Raw genomic sequence first — 22850 nt, forward strand, 5'->3', positions numbered from 1 at the left:
GGATAAATTTTTTTTGGAAGGAACTAAAGAGTGTCACTATGTTTCGAATGAGCCAAGAATGGAGTGAATAAGATGAGAAGGCAAGGAAGAAGGTGAAAAATGGAGAAGAGCACGTCATATCTTTAAAAAAGCAGTAGTTACTATTTTTATCATAACTGATTTTGATCCAAAACTCGGATTGGAAAGCGCTTTTTTTTGTTAGAAAGCTAAGATTAAGATCTACAACTTCCCAGAATAAGTTGAGATCAAGTTCCAACATATATAAGGTTGAAAATCCAAAATATTGTAGGGCAAGCAAGAAAAAGAGAGAAGATCCGAGATTGAGCTCCATACAAGTCTCCAAAACAGATTGTAAAGCAATTTTGATTCATCCTTTGTATTTCATTTTTCTATTTTTCTTTGCAATTTCGACCTTGATTTTGAAGGACGAAGCGTTAGAGATCCACGAAATGTGAAAGCCAACAAGGATTATGCCTTTCTTATAGTTGACAAAATTAGAAATCCTAGAATCGTATCGAGATAGAAAATTAAGACGGACAGGAATGGAACATGTGCCGACAATTCTGATGTGAGATCACCAACCCATCACCAAGTCATAGCTTTTGTAGAAAATATCTGCATCGTTTAAGCATGTGGTATCATGAATATACAAATGTCCAAGCTATCACTCATGTTTGTTACATGCTGGAAAAAATGCATCTGAAATCTCGTATGCAGTAGTACATCAGCATGCTGGGAAAATTACATCAGCAAGCATGCTGGAAAAGATGCATCCGGAGACGTCGCCTGAAGCGACTACTGCATCCATTTGTACAGCATGTGTTTGTGTAAGAACATTCACAACATTGTACGCCACCTAAAAGAACTCATACAATTGTGTAGCTGCCATTCACGAAGCTTCACTACCAACAACGGAAGGAATCACAAGCCGTTGTAGGAGCGGGAGTCGTCATGGGTCATGGCAGTATGACACCGGACTCTGATCTGCACACCAGGTTGTTCAACACCTCGCGGACGTACGCTTTCCTGAGAATTGAATAGGACTGTTAAGACACATCAAGCAGTGCAAACTTCAAATTGTGTCTTTACGGCGAAGCGTAATCTAGTACTAGTATACCTGGCCTCCACGTTGTCGGCATCCGGTTTTAGCAGATCCATCCTGGCGGGACTCTTAGTGAATAAGAGCAATGCCTGTAATCATTCATGTCACCACGATCAGGAATATTTCTCCTTACGGTGAAGTAAATAATTGGAAGTTCAGAAGCCCAGAGAGTATCAGATAATAGAAGACTGTATGAGATTACTTTGATGTAGTTGTTGGTGTCGAGCGTAAAGCGATGGTACATTCCTGGTGGCAGAGTAACCATGTCCCCTTTGCTCACGGCAAATCGTATCCAGTTTCCATCGTAATCTCGAATGTCCCAGTAACCTACAGCAGGAAGATATCCTTTATGCTATTAGTCTCACAGTTTCTTGTCAGACTTGGAAATTGAAGTTAACAGTAAGTATCTGATACCACCCTTGACAAGAACCGGAACTCAACATATTAGGGGAAGCGTCAGAGTGGACAGCCGGATGAACTGTTTTTTATGCGTTGCCAGCAAGGGGATCTGTTAGAATTACAGAGCATGCATCGTCATAGAAGGAACATTACCGCTGCCGTCGAGAATAAGTCGGCTCTCATCGTAAGGATGCAAGTGCTCCTGGAAGAAACGATCCATTTGTTCTTCAAAATTTTCGATCAGCCCCGGCGCCAACGTTCTCGTCTCCTACACGAGAAAATCCTCTGTATGGTAAGAACTGTGCTTCAGTACTTACCGGCAAAAACAAAGCATTATAAGGCTTCTTCTTTTTTCCATGAAAGATTATAAGGCACTTTGGCCTTTAAGCGTACCAAGTGAACATAGCCGTGTTCGTCCTGTATCCTTTGAAGAGCACGATCACAGTGCCAATTGTCTGCATCTATCTTCCAGTGCAAGACTCCCAGTTCTACAAGGTTAGGCAAATCAAGATTTGAGGGGAGAAATTCGTTGTTGAAGCGAACAGAATGGGGATCAAAATCGTCAGATCTTCTGCGTGTAACTGCGGTGCAAGCACCACGTGCACGTACTAGCCTATCTTTTCGGATATACGTTAGATTGTGACGCTTACATACACTGGGCCTCTCTTGCAGTTATGCCGAACTCACCTCTTAAGTGCGCTTCTGAGATGGGACGATTCGGCACGTGTCGTTGAGGTAGCCTCCGATTATCATCATCTGTGGAGTTCAAGACCCAGGCTTCCATGTATAAATGAAAATACAAGAGTTTGAAGTGGCAGCTAGTGTCCTTCCAAAAATGCCGATGTAATTCAACACTATGCGCAGAGGTTGTACATGCAGAGTATATCTAAAGAGAGCAAGAATGCTAGAATTGCTGGATGAGCGACGGTGCTGTGAGACTTTAGAGGTTTTGGGAAGAGACACCAGGCGATTTGTTGCTGTGCCAACTGTAGTAGCGAGGCTTCGAATTTGTAGCTAACTCGAGCTGGTGGGCAATTCAGCCCTGTTCGCATGATAGCCTTCAAATTAGGGCTCCTGCCCAAGCCCCTTCAAGCATGGCTTTTCGCCTGAAAGTCAACGAATTGCTGTAGCTCCTTTTGGCACATCCCTCGGATGTAACAACTTTGCATCTTCCCATGTGCTCCTATAAACTTGTTCTCCACTCCTCGTGAGTCATACGAAAGCTTATTATTTGAACCTAATCATTTTCAGGGGTGGACTTTTCCGGAGGTCAATTTCTGTTTTGTTTTGCGGACCGGCATTTTTGGAGGTCTAGAAACTTTATGTCCTCATGTATAGCGATCATGTTAAATTATGTTAAGACTTTGTATTGGAGACTTTTCCTGCTCAACTCGTGAACACGCTACATTATCATCAAAAAAACAAATCCCTCTCTTACTCTATGAGATCTTTCTAGCTCTCCTCTTCAATCAAAATAACCTCCCCTTTAAGTAAGTCTTATAACCTATCCCTCCAACACTTTCATTCTAGTATTTTATCTTTGGAGTTCAAGTTTCTTCCACATCCTTAGCTTGATATCAACATCCCCTCTTTTTTCTTCTCGAGAGCCCCATTTCCAACTCCTCTCACCACTCACAACATCATTACTATTTGTCTCAACAAAATGTTAACGCAACATCATCAATGATTTCTCTCAACAAAATGTTAACACTTCTAGCATTTAGTTTTACCAAGTGAACGTAGCCATGATCTTCCTTTATCCTTTGGAGAGCAGAATCGAACTTCCAATTATCCGCATCTATCTTCCAGTGCAAGACCCCCAGCTCTACAAATGCACGCAAATCACAGAGAGATCCCGTGTCGAAATCAGGAGAATGCAGATCAAAATGGAAAGATGTTATATGTAAAACAACAGTCCATCGGCAATATAATCAGTAACCATTTCTAAACCATGCATATAAAGTTGACATGAGAAACCGTAGGCTCTCTGTAAGACCGACTAACCTCTTAAGTGCGCTTCTGATCTGGGACAATTTGGCTAGTGCCTGTGAGGTAGCATCCTATCATCGTCATGGGTGGAGTTCAAGACCCAGTCTTCCATATTATAACTATAGGAATGTAGTTGGCTGAAGCTTTTGGTAGCTACTGTGCTTCTAGAAATTCACTAATGTGCAGAGATAGTTTATTCAGACTAGTGGTGAGATTGGATGTCCAAATTAAGGAGCAAAGGACTCGAATGCTCAAAGAGCACCGTCAGCGACTGCAAAGGAAGCTATCACAAGAACAAGGCGATTTGTTGCTGTGCCACCACAACTTCCCAAGCCTGTCTTCGCCTGCAGCTGCCACATACAAATCTCCTAGCGAAGCTCGGAATTTGTAGCCCACTCGAAGGTGGTGGGTACTTCCGCATGATGGCCTCAACGGGGTGCAAAGACCCTTCAATTAAGGCTTTTACTCTTAAGTCAACTAACTGTCCTAGCTCCTTTCTTTTGACGCATCCCTCAGGTGGATCATGATGCCATTCCCCATGTGCCCCCTCAACATGTCTTAGTTCTTCCTTCCTCCCAAAGCCTTTACATGGACTTTTGTATTGCGTTGTTTTGTTCGAGTCAACGCTTGATAACACACTTTTCTCTACTTGAAGATGATGACGTTGCATTCTTATAGTGTTTGACTTATCACTTAAAAGCACCCCCCAAGATAAGGAATTGTTTTCTTCCTCCAAGTAAAGAGAGAAGAAATTGCTTGACTTTTAATAACGATTGAATCCCATCCCAGGATTGGATCCATCTCATCACCACTTTTCTCTTTTCTATTTCCCCCATTCACCTACCAGTTTAGTGACTCCATGGCCCTTAATAATCAGATAATGTTTTAGATTGTGTAGTCTAAACAAATCCTTAGGCATCTTTTGGAGAGAATTTTAGGGAAATTGTAATATTTTTATCATAAATGAAGGTTTAGAATATGTAGGTTAATTTAAACACCAAGTTGTTTGCATTTCTCTAACTTAAAGAGAAAACAAGTTATGCCTTGTAGAAGTTATTCATATACAAATATTCACATAATGGCACCAGGCTATATTGACCATTTTACTATAATTTCATAGCACATTTGTCAACGCTGTAGAGAGCACTTGAGTTGGATTCTCAATTGTAAACTTAATTTATGGTACTATTGCTATTCATTCACTTTTGTAATATTTTTTAAGAAAAAATGCATCATCTCTTACAATCCTTCTAGGTTGTTCGTCAGTGGCTTTTATTCCAGCTATTTGGCCAATGTGAATGAGATTGATTCAAAGAGTCTACTTAAAAAAGAAGATCAAGACAATGGTTGCAAGTAGCAAAACATTGTCAAATAAATCAAACTAGCTGAGTAACCCATGTGTTGCAATGTGCATAGAAATCGGCATCATGGATGACTCAAGAGAGCAATATTCTTTTAAAACAATCCAAGGAGCATTTAGAAGGTGATTTATTTCACCATAGCCTTTTCTAGATGTCCACCCATTATGCTATATCTTCCCACCAATGCAAACTTTCCCAAAACCCATGCTCTAAGTGGCATTGCAAAAGATAGAGCAATTCTAATCCAAGACTTTTATGTGCTTGTAACAATTCTTTAGGACTCACTCTATTCACTTGGTTCGGATTGATCCCACAATAGTGCCAAAGAGCAGCATTTCATTTATGATCCTGAAACCCACACTCTAACTGGCATTGCAAAGGATAGAGCTCTTCCATTCCAAGACCTTTACATGCTTGTAACAATTCTTGCAGGACTCACTCTCTCATTCACTTGATTTGGATTGATTGAGAGTAGTGCCAAAGAGCAGCATGCTTGTTATGGCTCCTCAAGTCGGAACCTTCACATGAAAATATCTATCAACATCCAATTTCTATAAACAAATTGTAAAGTAAAAATGAGCGACCTTCATGAATGCCACTGTGGGGGTTAAAGGTCACTGTGCCTTAACCCTAGTTATATACAATACTCAAACACATACTTAAATATATGGATGACATAGAAAATTAGGGTGTTTTGCACCGACCAAAACTTGTGTGGTTCTCTTCTGGCTCTCCCTCTCTCTCACCCTCTTCCGTTCTACTTCCGTTGAGAGAACTCTCAATTGGTATTAGAGCCCAGGTGGTCTATCTAATGCTTGTGGGTGGTCTAGATGTGAGCCCATGCATGTGCCTGCTGGAGCCTAGAATCCGTTGCTCCTACAGTTCTATGGGAGGATGGAGCAGCTTGTGGGTGCTTGTTTGAGCCGCCCAAGTGGTATTGGAACCTTATAGAATCCTACAAGTGGTTTCTAGAATTATACGAATGGTTTTCTGCAAGCCTACATGTGGTTTTGGAGAAAAAAAGACTTTTGTCCATGATTCCCCTATTAACCCCTTCATTCTTCAATTTTGGATCATTTTCATTGGATTTCTGACTCACTGTCTCTGCTTCAATGTTTTTCTGCCGGTGTGTTGAAACTCAAGTTTGAAGCAAACATTCATAGATCTGTTAGTTTCGGTAGACTCAGGAGGTCCAAAACTTTTGTGTTGCTCATCATTCACACTCCGATGATGTGTACAAATAGATTGGTTTGCTAAAAAATTTTTTAATCTGTCTTGGATCCGATGATTGGGACCACGGTTTCCAATGTCAGTTCCACTACATTTTAGAGGCCTAAAAGCCCTTATTTGTTAGCTTTTACATGATTTCATGGAGATTTGGAGAAGTTATGTCTCTCTGAGACATGAATCATCGTCTGTTTCTCTGACAAAAATTCATTCAAAGGTTCAAACCTTTGAATTTTTGGCATGTGGCATTTTTAAATTAAACCTTAGGCTTCTAAGTTTTTATTGACAGATTAATCGCAAGCTTTGACATGGGTTTACTTCACATCCAGAGTGATTTTTGAAGTATTATTTTAGCCATGGAAAGTGCAAGTCATGTCATTGATGTTGTGTATGCAAATATTGCAATGCTTTTGAGGCATCTCAGGTTTTACTTTTAGTAGCAGTCATTGCCTTAAGACCATGAATTTGAGCATACCTTATGCAAATAACTCTAGTTGCATTTTGAGCCATGTGCCCTCATTTGTGGTGTGCATTGGGTTACAGTGGATGCTTTACAAGACATTTGGATGTATTGTGATCCTTGTTGGCTATGCCGATAGGACCAAATAGCCTTGTAGGTTTCTTTATTATTGCACGTTTAGTAGATATATGCTATTTTATGCTGAGGGATAGCTTTGACACATTGTAGTTGATGCACGCATAGTATGGACAATGTTTATGCTTGAGGCATTTGGCTCTTATTGGCATTGGGTTTGCCATTGTTTTTTCATTGTAGGTTGGCATATTCTTTTCAGCCAAATTTGCTCATATGGGTGCATAGTATATGCACACAAGTTGGATGCATTTTGATTCTTTGATCTTTGACTTTTTGGTGATATTACCCTCCATTGTGGTAGACATAATTGGGTGTACCTAGTAAATTATATATATGTGATTCTTTCTTGTAGGCACTAGAATTTGAGATTTTGCTTTATTTGCATGACGGCATCCTCTTCCATGTGTGAAAATGAGTTTTTTAGCATTAAAAAGTATGATGGGACAAACTTTTCTCTATGGAAGAATAGATAAGGGATGTGCTTATTCAAAATAAGTCAATTAAACCCTTGGAATGGATTGCAACTAAGCATACAGCTATGTCAGAGGATGATTGGAATGAGTTGGGTGCATTAGCAGATTCTACTGTTAGACTTTGAACATCTTGTTGAGATCATTTATTTCACAGTAGTAAATGAGCAGACTACAGAAGACTTGTGGAAGAAACTATGTACCATTTATGAGAAGGAAACTACCCTCGGGGGGTTTCGTATATGCAAATCCTCTATATCATGTGTGTTCAAGGTCTATTTTAAAAGTACATTATATGTGAATTTTTCATGCATAAAATGTACCCTTTTTCTATTCAATCTGTGAATAACTCCTTTAAATGTTATACAAGACTTACTTACCACTTCAAATGATGCATATTCCCATGATTGGATTTTAGATTCTAGTGCTTCATTTCTTGTGGAAAGGGTGATACAAAATCACTCAAATGAATAGAGCGATAGAAGCATATACATGTCAAAGATATACAACATTGTTTGTTACAAATTTATTTAAAAAGTGAGATTACAAGTAGGAGTAGACATACCTTGCAAGCAACCACCTTAGCCCAATCGATCGTCGCTCCTGGTGCCTCCTACTCAATAAACCATGGCTTTGTTCCTACGCGAAGCACGCATCTCATCTCTATGTTTGTAGGAAGGCGACCCATCGCAGCTTGCTGTGGGCCTAATTTACGAGAGCTAGATAAAGTGCATGCAATATGTAGTAAAACAAATACAACAATACATTAAATGAGAAGAACTAGACTTACCACGATTGCCTCAAACGCCAACCATCTCCTCGCAGCCCTCCTCTATCCCTTGAACATTTCAGGATGGTCCCTATTTTGCTTCTTGAAAAACTTCCAATCAGTTTTGTCTCCCCAGATGGGTTTAGCTTTCCCCTTTGCGATGGAAGTATGCAAGGTTGACCTACGATGCTTCAACACCAAACCCATGTGCTCTCGCATGTAATTCTCATTGAACTCCGAATTTGGGGGGTTAGGGTATTTTCTTTTCAATTCATAGATGATTGCTTGCTTCTTTTGGTCATCTTGGTACCACCAGTCAGTAGCTATGCCACTCTTGAAGTGGTGGCTCATCAACCGCCTCATGGTGGCCATCAGTGCTGCATCCTTTTTATCTTCTATTATCTCTCTAGTATCCATGATTTGATAGGATAGGTCCTCGATCGGGTAAGGAGGACTCATATTAGTGGTAGAGTCAGAGTGAGTGGTGTTTGTGCGAGCACTTCCGAAGTGAGGAGTAGCAGTGGGAGTAGAAGAGGGCAAGGGACCTGACTGGTACTGGGTCTTGGGACCAAGTGGAGACCTGTAGGGATGTGAGTGTGCTAACTCGTCTACATCTCTTAAGTTAGCACAACATAAGGTACCCCTCCTACTCTTCCTTTCCTTACGATGGGCATGCCGAGGTGATGACCCCTCAGTCGAAGAGGCTAGAGGGGATGGTTAGATAGTAGGTTTAGCTATCGGTGTAGGGGAGAGAATTGCTGAGGTCCTCTGGGATAGAAGAGAGAAGAATCTCGCTGCTTCAATCTCGTTGGGACTCTTGACAAAGCCATGGGATGCTAGCAAAGGACTTTCCTGAGGGGTAGTCACAGTGCTATGCCCGAGAGGAGTCAGAGGGGTAGTCATAGGGGTGGGCCCTTGAGGTGTCACTTGAGTGGAATCAAAGTCCTCTAGAGAATACAGATCATGATGTCTCCTCCTATGAGGGTTTTCGTGCTCGTCAGACGTGCGACATGATCCCATGTCTAATTTGGGGGGATTAGACAAACGTAGACACAAACACAAAAACAAAAAACAAAAAACAAGTGCGGGTAAGAAGCAGAAAGCATAAGAAGCAAAAGAGAAGGAGAAGCATAAGAGAAAGAGATGGGAAAAGAAGAGAAAGAAAAGGGGAAAAGAGATTGAAAGAGGGAAAAAGAACCAAATATGCATAAGAGAAAAATGAGAGAAAGCATATGCATAAGAGAAAAAGAGAGAAAGCATATGCTTATGCTTATGCATAAGCATATAAGCATATGCTCATGCATAAGCATATGCTCATGTATAAGCATAAGCATAGGCATATGCTTAGGAAAAGAAGAGAAAAAGAGAGGGAAAAAGAAGAGAAGGAAAGGAGAAGGAGAAGGAGAATCTCTTTTTGTCTCTTTTCTCCTCTCTTTTTCTCTCTTCTCTCCTCTTTTGGTCTCTTTTCCTCTCTTTTCTCCTCTCTTTCCTTCTCTTTTTTTCTCTTTTATCTCCACTTTTTCTCTTTTCACTTTCTCTCTTTTTCTCTCTTATCTCCTCTCTTTTTCTGTCTTTTTTCTCCTCTCTTTTCTCCTTTCTCTCTTGTCTTTTTCTCTCTTTTTTCTCCTCTCTTTTCCTCTCTCTTTCCTTCTCTTTTTTTCCACGTGAAGCTTCAATAGCCTACCATTGAGCAAACAAATACAGACCATTGAGGATCATCATTATTCGAAGCCTATGTATGTTTGAAAATTTGATGCAAATCAATAGCGGAGTTGATGACTTGGCCTGCATCTCATCGGTCCACTAATGACACATTGAGGATTCCTATAGATTGTGTAGCTTGAAAGCACATAGACAATTTATGGCTGGACTTTGCGAGGGAGTCATGCAACTTACATCTTGGGCTCACCATGGATGGCATGAATGCTCAACATCTTGGTCGACATGGCCCATAGTCTTGGTGAATTACAATATCTCACCATGGCTAATAACAATAAATAAGGGACACCTCATGCTTGCACTACTTGTGTCAAGGAAGTACAAGGCCAAAAATATGGACGTGTACATGGCACCTTTGATAGAGGAGTTGCAGATCTTATGGAGAGGAGTACGGGTCTTTGATATTTCCAAAGCTCCTAGACATATCAATGATATTTTGGTCAGGGGTATCTTGATGTGGACCATGCATGACTACCCAGGATATGGAGAGTGTGAAGGTACGTGGTTGTATCTTTACATGTATAATATAGGATTATGCTTTTATGACTCAATGGTTTAGAACTATTTACAATGTCCCCATGCGACAGTGAGAAAAGACAGTAGCGGTTTCTTTGCAATAAACTCCATCAAACTTTGGACCGATGAAAGTGATACTTTTGTTTTGCCCCGAGCATTGTGAGCAGGTGCATACTAATGATTTAATTAATCGAAGCTTTCATTTTTAAAGATCCATTGATACATGTACTTAAGATCCAATTGATCTAGATGGATCTAGCGAAGAAGATGAAGATCACAACATGAGCCAAGAGAAAGACACACATAATGACATCATATGGGAGGAAGATGGAGATCATGATATTGAGGAAGAAGATGACGATCATCAAGAATCACCACACTTTATTAAAGAAGATGATCAAGTACTCTTAGGTGAACGTACAATGCTAGAATACGATGATAATATAGGACATCAACTTGGTATAGAGTTAGAGATAGACTTGTTTGGCATGTTACACTTGGCTCAAGGATGAAGCCGTTGATGTAAATGCTCTTCATTGATTTTTTTCATCTCAAACTTGGACATGAATATATGAGCTTCAAATGCTCGATGTATATGCTCTTGTACTTTTATTCTCTCAAAGGATCAAACATGTATGAAAAGGAAAAACAATTTGTCATTGGGAAAAACTATCTTTTAAGGTCGGTATGAGAAAAATCACTCTCTATAAAACGTCGCTATAGGAAACTGTCTCAGTGTCGCTATAGCGACCATTCACAAGTCTAATAAGTGTTGCTATATAGTGACCATTTACGAGTCTAATAAAGGTTGCTATATAGCGATGCTCTTTAAACATCGCAATATAGCAATGTTTTCCTAAAGTCGCTATATAGCGACCCTTAATGAGTCTCCCTTTGATTATCAATGATTAGTGCCCCACGCACGCTAATCGTCGGTCCTTAAGTGTCAGAATAGGACTCGTGTGTAGTAGTGGAATTTGGTTTGCAAGTTGAAAAAGAGTCTCGATGTCCTTAAGCAAGCACCTAGAGAATGGTATCATAAGTTTGATGCTTTCATTTTCTCCCAGGGTTTTAGAAGAAGTGAGATTGATCACTGCCTCTACACTAAAAGGGATAATGATAATAGCTTGATTTTCCTCAAGGCACTTTATGTGGATGATGTACTATTGCCTAGCAAGAACACTTATGAGTTGGATGCATTGAAGGCCAAGTTGCATGAGTCCTTTGACATGAAAGATATGGGACTTGCAATTCATACTCTTGGTATGTGCATCATGTATGACCGGAGTAGGAAACTCCTTTGGCTTTTATAGAAGCAACATGTTACGAAAGTGTTGTAGCATTTCAATATGGAAGGGGGGAAGGAAGTAAGTAATCCATTGCCTCCATATGTGAAACTGTGTCAAGAAGATAGTCCCAAATTAGATAAAAGAGGGCCATGATGGCCAAGGTTCCTTATGCATTAGTGGTTGGGAGTCTTATGTATGTTATGATAGCTACTAGATGGGACATTGCATTTGCAGTGGGAGTTGTTAGCCAGTGTATGGCTAATCTAGGAAAGAGGTATTGGGAGGTAGTTAAGTGCATCATGAGGTACATGAAGGGTACCAAGGACATGTGCATCTGCTTTGGCAAAGGATAGATGCATGTACTTGGATACTTAGATTCAGTCTATGCAAGGCATGTGGATAGCAAGAGATCCCCTTCTGGTTATGTATCCACCTTTGTAGGTAGTGCAGTGTCGTGGATGCCTTGTGCATAGATTTGTGTTTCTTTGTCTACCACAAAGGTGAACTATGTTGCAACCACCACGGAGGGTTACCGTAGGAGGCTATATGGCTTCATTGGGTAGTGGGAGAACACATTGAGGTCAGGTATCATTTCATTATGGAGATACTTGAGGGCAAGCGCATAGAGATTTTCAAGGTTCATATAGATGATAACCTTTATAAATATGCAAACAAATTAGAGTCTACCTAGTCAAAGATTTGAGTATTGTCGTATATTGATGGGCATTGGATAAGTGGGAGGTTGTGGAGGCTAAATGCCACTATGCCTTAATCCTGGTTATGTACAGTACTCAAACACGTCACATATATATATATGGATGACATAGAAAAGTTAGGGTATTCTACAACCACAAAAACATGTGTGACTCTCTTTTGGCTCTCCCTCTATCTTGCCCTCTTCCATTCCACTTCTGTTGAAAGCACTCTCAGTCACTGTGCCTCTTAATGCCTCCACTATCTAAATCATTGTAAATATTCATCACTTGAGTCTCTATTTCCCCACATAAGCATCACTATTGCCCTTGTCAATATTGGTGACATTGCCCTGCATTACTCTAGAAGAACCTTGCTCTACCTTAGGAAACTCATGAATAGCCCCAAGGGACTAGAAGTAGCACCTCTAGCCTCACCATGATATTATATACATATCTCATAAATCCATGATATTAGTTGGAAGTTTGTGCAAGTGTCTAGGTAAAGTGCTCATAAAGTGATTTCCATGAGCCTTTAGATAGTTAGTCCTCTTTTTGGTAGAGTGAGGATTAGGCTTAGAATAACAAGTACTATCCTAACAACTAATTAAGAGACTCTTAGAGAAAACTCTAGTTAAAGTATCTAGATGTAATCTTAAGGCAAAATATACACGAAATAAGGAAATCATGACATTATGAGCAACAAATTGATAGAAATAAGCTACCTATTTATGATCTTGTATAAGCTAGCAATTTGCATTAGGCATAATACATCCTACTAAATAATTGACAAGCGACTAAACCCTAAGGTTTATTCCTAAAATTAATACTGACAAATCTAAATGGTTGGTTGCTAGCATAAAAATTATGCGATAAATGTTTTTCAAATTCTTACCTAAGCATCTTCAAATTTTTTACTTCTAATATTTCCTTGTTTTACTCTTGACTATGAGAACAAGCAAGGAGGAACTAAATCATGTCTATTACCATTATTGTTTAAAATTTTATAAATGGCTACTTAGCATTTATTAGATGTATGCAACTAAACTTGGAGTGCATCTTGATGATAATTGGAGTTCTATACTTGTAACACTATAATTCATGCATATTGAATTCATCCAGTTCAATTTTAAGAATAGAGTCTAGTATCTCCTATTTTTAGAAGTGATTTTATTAGCGACTTGAACAAACACACAAATTCCCTTCCTCTCCAAGAATTTATACTGTTATTCCCCCCATTCTGGCCATCACTTCCCTCTAATACTTTAATCTACAAAGTTTGACTATATGTTGTAATTGACCATCCAAAAGTTTTCTCCTCTATCTGTTTTAGTTCCTTGAACTCTAATTTTTAGAAATGTATTGAGTTTATACCTCGCATTTGATTTATTTTGGAACTCTATGCTTGCAGAAAGAGTTTGACCATAGTTGACTTCATGTTTGACTTGGCATAATGCCTACTTCTCAAGGGTGCACAAGTGTGGTTTCAGCCAAGAAAACCAGGGAGGAAAATACCAAGGAAGATAAGACAAGGAGGCCCAAGTACAAGGTCATCAAGAAGACACTACCGACTTATGAGTCATATGAGCTTCAATGTACAAGAGTAGAAAATGCCCTTGTTCCACTGACAAGTGGTAACACCCTCTTTGTATTTGATTTATTTGAAGGCATATGGGATGCATGTGATCATAAAGTTGAAGTCAACTTGCTGGAGGCTACTCTTTTGGTAGCATACTTCACTAAGAAAGGAGTAGTAAAACAAAGGAGCTATACCAACAATGGTATGCTTGTGCTCTCAGAAACTATGAAGACCAGGAAGAAAGAACCAAAACAAGATGCTACAAATACCTCTACCAATGAGGAATTGACTGAGGAGACTTTCATCCAAGAGGGCATTGGCCCTAAACTCTTAGATTAGGATTGTGTGTTTGGAGTCGATAAGGTGCTCCGCCATGGATAGTCCATCCTAAAATGGTGTGTTTTTCCTTTAAGTCAATTGAGTGTGCTTGTTGTCCATGTACTTGGTAGTTCTAGAGACACCACCCATTGTAAACCAAGAGTCCTAGGAGTGAGTCATAGGTGGGGCCATGTGTGTTGCCACATGATGGTGGGCAAGCCACGAAGCATCCCATGTACTACTGCCAAGGGATAAGGTCATCAATTTGTGGGGGGATGTTAGAACAAATTGATATTTTAGGCATAGCATATTGTGTGATGTTTTGTGAGCACCTCAGTAGGTGAGCCTAGTGACTTGGCAGTAGTTAGGTTTGTCAGGTTGTGATGTCGTGCCATGTTTGTGGATGGATGCAGGTGAGTGGGCATACCTCTCCATCAGATTTGCATTGAAAATGTGAATTATTTTTACCCTCCCCACTCTTTTGTAGTATCACATACTTATAATCACTCACACATACACATACACGCACGAACAAATATGGAGAGAGGAGAGGAGAAGAGAAGAGAAAAATGACTAATTTTACACTAGTATTAGTTGAAAATGATGAATATACGGTTAGGGTTTGGGTTATTGATTAATGTGAAGTACTACTCTCGCATGTGACATCCAAGATTTCAATTGCATTTTACATGAAATATGTCATGGATCAATTGCATTAATTTCTTATCAATATATAAACTTTGAGACTACTTTTTCAAATTGTCCATATTTAATCTATTTATCATACCTAAAATATGTTGAAACTATTGAAGTCGATGTTGAAATGTAGACATTTTGACACTCCAATAGGATGCAATATCAAGTTCCCAAAAATTCTAACACTCTAATACTAGGATGTGATACTAGGCTTTGAAATGTTTTGACACTGCAATGTCAAGTTACCAAAAACACTAAATTCATCAAACATAGATATGAAGCAATACAACTAGCTTCTTGGTAGTATGGGATACTTAGCTACATGTTGTGTAGTGTGTACTAATGAATATGTAAGATAGCACATGCATTCATAAGAAGGGTTTTTATAGTTGGAGAGTTTCCACTTTCTTATAAATTTTGTTATATATATTAAAGGAATTTAGAGAGAATATATTTATTTGTGATAGGTGCCAAATTGACTAAGGGTACTTTAATAGGACCTTCAAGACATGATATCTAGGGTTTTGAAATAGCTACCCTACATGCGAAAACAGAAGAGGCTCATTTATAACAACCACATAAAGTTGTAAGATTATGGAAAAGGCACCGTGGACTTGTTTTAAATCAATCAATCGATCAACATTTCATTGATGCAATCTTAAATAATATTATTGATGATAAAAGCTCTAGTAATGGATTTCCTTATTTTATTTGGTTTCACAAATAATGGAACACAACAAGACAAAGCAACTATAGACGTGCTTGATAGATGCGCAAAATAGCAAGTGTGTCTATAGGCACTGCTAGAATAGCAAAAATACACACGCATCTAATAGCACATCTATTTGCGCGTCTATTAGCACGTTTGCATTGTGAAGTAGATGCAGATTTAGATGCAAAATAGAGAATATAGAAAGTGAAATTTTGGTGCAGGCTGATAAATGTACATCACTGCTTTCCTAACATTGCCCATGATTATCAAAGCACATAATTTTAACAAAAATATCAATGCTTTTTGGCAAACTCACATATACAAAAAGAAAGTGACGTGAGGAGAATGAGACAATATGTAAAATACTTTTGCCAATATGAATGATGGGCTATATTCAATCTCATCCTCAATGAGATCAAACTATCTACTTCAAAATCCAAACCAGTGTTGAGATCTACAAATACATTCAACCCACTACTACTTGTGCTACTCATGTGCTCATCGAAATTAGCATCACCAATGGTGGGCTCGTCCTCATGGGTAATGTCCTCAATATCTATATCTCCTATCTCATGATCATATCCTCTCTCGTATCATAGTCATCCTCACCATGGCCATGATCATCCTCCATATGCTCCATATTAGTAAATGTACTATACATCACTTTGGAACATGGCATAATAGGTATGACATGCCATCACCTATTATTACCCATCATTGGTTTTAATAGACAACCTAATTCAAACACAAATACAATCATGTTATTTTCCTTGCATCGAAGCTAGTGTGTCCTTCTTACTTTGCCAAAACTTTGTGGAGTCAATAGTTACAAAGACACTTGCATGGCGTTTGATTGTTGCATCAGGGCCTCTTTCCACCATGTCCTTAAACCACTTTACATCCAAAACATACACAAAGAAGCGTCAAAAATCAAGCTTAATAATATCTTGGATTATGCCACAATAATCATCCATGGCTCCATTGGCTCCCTCAAAGCTAGCAATGATGTTGTAGTCTTGTGTGTTTCTCTTATCATCAATCCATTGTGTTCGAAAATGCTTGCCCTCACACCATATAGCATTGAACATAGTACACTATGCTAAGATAAAATCAATCAAATAAGGAATCTAAATTGTTGAAAGCTCCTAACTTACGCATAACATTCTAGACCTTGCTCATGCATCCCCTAGCATACTCCCATTCTTCCATTGTGATATGAATCCCTTCGTCTCTCTCTACTCTGTCCATTTCCTCAAGTAGCCAATCCACATGAATATCCTTTGGAAGTGCTCTTAGATGCTAGGGGTATGGCACACGAGATCTGTGGTGTGTACAAAAGAAGGCCCTTTCTCGTCTTCTTGCCTTTGCATACTCATATCTTGTCACCCATCTTTTCATCACATAACTATTAAGCATGCAATAGAGGTTGATATTATTAAGCAACTCTATGTTTATTACTTTGCTGCGTCCTTTCCCTTGAGGCACAATAGAGGTCATCCTTAGATCTTCATCATCTCTCCATAGTCGTGGGAGAGAGCTATCCACTTCAACAAGAAACTCAGAAATATATACAAGTGACTCTTGTACCAACCAACCCTCGGCCATGCTACATTCGGGTCTTGCATTTTCTCTCACCAAACCCTTCAAGGTCTTCATGAAGCACTCGAGGAAGAACAACCATCGTGCATGTACAGTACTACACATAGCAATCTCATCCACCAAATGCACTATGAGATGTAGTTGGCTTGTGAGAATAGAACGTGGAAATGTCTCCTCCACTAAACAAGTTGTTGAGATATTGAGCTCCAACTCGTGATATGCCAGGGTGACCGTTGTGCATTTATGTCATCGACTTGTTAATCGACTTGTTAGCTGCAGATGTGGTTGGTACACCACCCATGAATAATAGCTGGATGAGAGCTATCCTTATGTACTCTAGTTCATGGCTCAGTTAGTATGCCACCTTAGCTAGCTGAGTTTGGTTTGAGACCCACATATAGTTTTTTTCTATTACTTTGTACTAGAGGTCTTTTGGCTTTCACAACTAAGAAGAGAAAAACTATTTTTCACCCTCCACCTTTGTATGTATTTCCCCCATTGTGTATGTGAGAAAGCCAGAAGTGGGACTCCTTCCTTCTCTCCCACTATCTTCACATGGTATCAGAACCTGGTTCGTGATAAGGAGCTCAAGAAAGCAAACCAACTTCATGGTGTCTTGGTAGGAGGACTAGTGTTGCTTTCCTCTTTCGAGTTTGGGAGCAAATCTCTACAGGTAGCACAGCCAGAAAGTAAAAGAGTGCATTGTCTCAGATTGAGACACCCTTTGCATTGTGGTGAGAGGGCAATATATGCTAGGGAAAGGGCAAAGCTGTCAGTGACTTTATTTTTCTGATTTGAGGCCATTTCGAGGCCTATTTTGGAGGTGGAAGTTCTCCACAAGCACTGAGAAAAAGGCCCTGTTTTTGTTGTGCGACCACTACTGTGTAGGTCGGTGAAAAGTTATCGCAAAAATTGCATCGTATGCCTGTGCACAGAGATATTGGGAGTTACAGAATCATCCTTATTGCCTGTTGATGAAAATCGTCACTAGGAAGTGACTATGTGGTCAAATACCACTTTCGTCAATTTTGCAGATTTGCCCTTGTGAGGCAGAAGCTGTGTTTTTTTTGCAGTGACAAAATATTTTGCAATGTTCTGTAATGGCGTCTCATTCTCTTTCATAGATTGTCACTGAAAAGCTTGACAAGAACAACTTCCAAGCATGGAAGTTTAGAATAACGAATTTCCTTATGGGAAAAGGCTATTGGGAGTTCATTATAGGAAATGAAGAAGAACCAGTTCTTCCTAATGTTCCCAATCAACAGGAAATGCATGCATTTAAAGGATGGCATGAGAGAGCCAGAAAAGTTATGTACTGGCTGTCTATCAATATTTCAGATTCTATGATTGTGCATATTCAGGATGCAAGTATGCCAAAGGAGGCATGGGATACTTTGGCAAAAATGTACAGCACAAATACGTAAGCCAGGAAAATGTAGCTTTAGCAGGAGTTGCACAATGTGTAGAGAGAAAATATGAGCATCAATGACTACCACATGAAGGTGAAGAAAATTGCAGATGCACTTGCTTCCATTGGGTCACTAGTGGAAGATGATGATTTAGTTTCTGTGACCTTGAATGGTCTAGGAAAGGATTATGCACAATTCCGGACATCCATTGCCATCCGTGAAAAGTTTCCTGATTTTGAGGAGTTGTTTGCTCTTCTAATTTGTGAAGAGCAGATAAATGGTGGTGCATCTTCTTCAAGAGGAACTTCAAAAGAAACTGTCTTCTACTCAAATGCTGGAAGAGGGAGAGGCAAAGGTAGAGCAGGCTGATCTGGAGGCCGTGGTAGAAATCAGAATATGCAGCAAACTCAAGAAAACCAGTCCTATGGAGGAGGACTGGCAACTCTAGAGGCAGGGGGAGCCCAAGAGGTCATGGTGGATGGCAGAGAGGCCAAAGTGCAAATAGCAATGTTGAATGCTACTACTGTGGTAAAATGGGTCATACGGCTAAAGGCTGCTATAAAAAGTAGAATGACATCATGAATGGAAAATTGCAGCAAGGGAATTATGCATCTTCTAGTAGACAGGGTGATGACAGAAATGAGTATTTGTTTATGGTGCAGCACATGACCAATAAGTGTAGAAGAAAGCAATGATGTGTGGTATGTTGACTCAGGTGCATCAAACCACATGACAGGTCATGCAAAATGGATGCAGGATGATACTGCACATTCTATTGTGTAGATTGGTAAAATTCCTTTGTCTATACAGGATGCAAAAAAGAAATACCGGTTTGATGTATTTCATGTCCCGAATATCACCAAGAACCTGGTTTCTATTGGTCCAATGGTTGAGCAGGGCTTGCAGGTCAGATTTAATCCTCATGGATGCTTTGTTGAGGATATGAAAAATAACGGTCACTTGATAGCAAAAGGAAAGAAGAAGGGCAGGATGTTTACATTGGATGCGGACATGCCTGAATTGAGTGCAGCAATGTTTGCACATGGGACCGATGTAGTTGTAGATATTGATATCTGGCATAAACGCATTGGTCATGTTAATGTATTGTGACGTAAATCAATGCAGGCCCAAAATATTGTTGCAGGATTGCCTAAATTCAAGGTTGCAGAAATGCATAAGGTATGTGAAGCCTATCAATTTGGAAAATAGGCAAGGAAACCATTTCCTAGACATGTTCAAGAGAGTAAGAAGCCATTGGAATTAATCTAATCTGATGTGTGGACTACTAAAGTTGCATCTATTGGAGGCTGTCATTATTTTATCACTTTTATTGATGACTACAACAGAAAAGTTTGGGTGTATTTTATGAAAAAGAAAAGTAACACCTATTTCATTAATTTTGGACTTTTTGTGTTGTTTTTGGACGAAGCCCAAAAATCCTTCCCAAATGAAAACTTTACTTTGTAAAAATATCCTTCCCAAATCAAAATTTTACTTTCTGAAAATATTCTTCCCAAATCAAAAGTTCACTTTGTGGCACTATCATATTCACATAAAAATATTGTTTTTTCAATCTATACTTTTGCACCAACATGCAAGAATTTGAAATAATCCTATATTAGAAATTCTAGCTATATCTAAGTTATTTGTTAATTTAATTATTTTTAATATTTTTCCTTGACGTTTTTCCTTCCCAAATCAAAAGTTCACTTTGTGGCACTATCATATTCACATAAAAATATTGTTTTTTCAATCTATACTTTTGCACCAACATGCAAGAATTTGAAATAATCCTATATTAGAAATTCTAGCTATATCTAAGTTATTTGTTAATTTGATTATTTTTAATATTTTTCCTTAACGTTTTTTGTTGACGTGATAAATTTATAAATCCATGAAAGGAGACTTAAATATTTCATGAAAATCACATTGTCACTCGACAATATGCACAAAATTTTTAAAACTTTTAATAAATAGAAAGAAGACATGATGCCATAAGACCCAAGTTTTGTATTGAACCAAAGAGGTAGAATAGCAATTATAGCTATTATTATATGATTACATTGAGAGACGTTGCTCTCAACTAGAGTCTTTATATCCAAAATGATATAGATTGAACATATGTTTACAATTTAAATTGTTGCTCTTAAAGAGCCTCAATTCGTGCCATCTACATAATTTGACTCCCCATTGTCTTATTGCTCAATGTCACGACAGTCCCTTGCCAGGTGCCATCTGCATAATTTGACTCCCACTTGTCTTGCCAAGCCTTGCCCCTTTTGTGCATTGACTCCCCATTGTCTTATTGCTCAATGCGATAGTCCCTTGCCACGTGCCATCTGCATTAACTCCCTATTGTCTTGCCAAGCCTTGACCCTTGGGTGACATCCAGTGCAAAATACAGGTGCCATCTGCATTAACTCCCACAAGTTATCTTGCCAAGCCTTGCCCCTTGGGTGCATTAACTCCCCATTGTCTTATTGCTCAATGTGATAGAGGTGCCATCTGCATTAACTCCCTATTGTCTTGGCAAGCCTTGACCCTTGGGTGACATCTAGTGCATATTTTGACTCTCATTTGAATAGGAGGTGATGACTCTGATTATAATTGTCTTGGATTGGCTCCTTGCCTAGTACCCAAATAAAATCCTTCAATGGACTTCAATACAAAGCTTTAATCATGGACATTCTTCATTTGTGTTGTCTCCTACTTCCTCCATGGCGAGCATCCTTAAAAATTCGTGTATATGCAAAATAGTTTGCTGTGGTATTTTTATTTTTCCTTCTACCTCATATCCCATGCGCTTCTTTGATTTCTTTGCCCTTGAATGCCAAGACACTATGATTGTCTCCGTCGAAACTTGAGAGACTGCTTCATCATTTGGGACCCACTCCTTCATTATACAATTAGTATATAATGTGTTGTTATCCATATTCTCCTTCCTACCCTTTGGCTCATACCATACCACTGTAAATGTTGTAGCTCTCCCTTGGTCATCTCTTTGCACATCAACTACTTTTGCAACCCAAAACTTCACATTCTCATATTCATCATCCGATGGCTGAACCACAACAAAACAATCAACCTCTAAATCTACTTGTGGCATAAACTCTCTCTTCTTCGGTCCACAATATAGACGTGGGAGTAATGATACAAATTCATTTTCAAAGACTGGAGCTGGGCGCAAATCGTTATGAACATTTGGCCAAAACATATTGCATTCTTCCTTGACATCCTTTGAGCCTTGCATTCTCTCAAGGTCCTTTATTAAATTTCGTGTCTTGTTAATTACTTTCTCCTTACATCAAGAGGTCTCCTTCATACAAAAGTTGTTGGTTTTTTCTCAATGTGAGTACAGGGATAGCTACTTCTTCTTTTTAATAGAGGTCAAAGAAGGTGTTTAATGATTGACAGCAGCAACAGATTTGAGGTTATTTGACAAGAATGATGCCCAAGTAGGCTTCGAATCAGGATATCTCCGGAGCATTTCCTCTTTGTATGTAATAAATGCTTTTAATCCTTCTATTTCACAACTAGACCTCTCATTTAATTCTTGTATAGGAGCCCATGTTGGATACCTTTCCTTGCTGGGAATTGAAGTTAAGAGACTGTAAGGTTCTTCAGGTTCCCATTTTGTATCATGAGAATACTGTTGCCATTGCATTACCAGTTTTTCATCTTTAAAAAAAAAACAAAAGTAGTGTGGATTGGTATGACCTGTCAATGCATCACCACCCGTTTATATGAAAGGTAGAATGAAGCTCTTCCAATCATACATTCTTTCGAGCCTCTCACATACTATACTTTTCTTATGACCACCAACTTGCCTGCCACATCTTCTTACCAAGTCATCTATTGTCTCCACATCCTTGCATTTAAGCTCCCTTGAGACTGTGCTGAAAACCTGATCAATATCCTCATGTGTATGCCCAACATACAAAAATCCACATTCCACCTCATTGAAGATTCGATGAGCAACTAGCATGGAGCAAAATGCAAACATGAGTACATTCTTATTTTCTCACCAGCAATTATCAGCTTGTATTCTCAAAGTCGGTGGTAGGCGACCTTTTTCTGCATGTACATTGCGAATTGCCTTCATAATAGATGTTACAACTTGATTGCTATCATGTAGATGCAAGGAATCAATCCATATATCTGCAAAGAACTTAATTCCATGCACTAACACTCCACATAGATGTGTCTTTAGAAAGTGCTTTCCTTGTAATTTAGGTGGAGTGGCAACAAAATGAGGCAATGTTGTTGTATTCTGATCCATGCCATCTACAATAAGGCACATGTAGTCATCAGGATGCGAAATAGCTTGCTCCTTCCAAAATGCATATTTTTGTCTGGAATGTCGAATAAGGTCATGATGAGATTTTTGGTTTTTTTTGTATAATTCCCTT

General features: G+C 39.1%; 2 protein-coding genes across 2 annotated transcripts in view; one reads left to right on the plus strand and one right to left on the minus strand.

The window, feature by feature from the left end:
• Window positions 1-724: 724 nt before the first annotated feature.
• On the minus strand, window positions 725-2285 carry LOC147904083 (uncharacterized). The gene is made up of 6 exons (XM_087372384.1): window positions 2189-2285; window positions 1895-1989; window positions 1655-1769; window positions 1305-1429; window positions 1072-1191; window positions 725-856 (listed from the first exon to the last, which is right to left on the minus strand). Exons 1-6 carry the CDS (start codon window positions 2283-2285, stop codon window positions 725-727), a joined length of 684 nt encoding a protein of 227 aa, XP_087228510.1.
• Window positions 2286-2402: 117 nt separating this feature from the next.
• LOC147904084 (uncharacterized) overlaps window positions 2403-22850 on the plus strand; it is a 37954-nt gene continuing 17506 nt past the window's right edge. The window contains exon 1 of the mRNA XM_087372385.1: window positions 2403-2511. Within this exon, the coding sequence (XP_087228511.1) occupies window positions 2403-2511 (109 nt within the window). The remainder of the gene's footprint in view (window positions 2512-22850) is intronic.

Source organism: Dipteris shenzhenensis, chromosome 3, assembly GCF_047967505.1.
Source record: "Dipteris shenzhenensis isolate YYH24624 ecotype China chromosome 3, Dip_SZ_1.0, whole genome shotgun sequence".
NCBI lineage: Eukaryota > Viridiplantae > Streptophyta > Polypodiopsida > Gleicheniales > Dipteridaceae > Dipteris > Dipteris shenzhenensis.

Coding starts and splice junctions, on each gene's coding strand:
- LOC147904083 (XM_087372384.1), bottom strand. CDS start 2,285: ATGGAAGCCTGGGTCTTGAACTCCACAGATGATGATAATCGGAGGCTA. Junction 1,770..1,894: donor AACACGGCTATGTTCACTTG/GTACGCTTAAAG, acceptor TTTCTCGTGTAG/GAGACGAGAACGTTGGCGCC. Junction 1,430..1,654: donor ACTTATTCTCGACGGCAGCG/GTAATGTTCCTT, acceptor TTCCTGCTGTAG/GTTACTGGGACATTCGAGAT.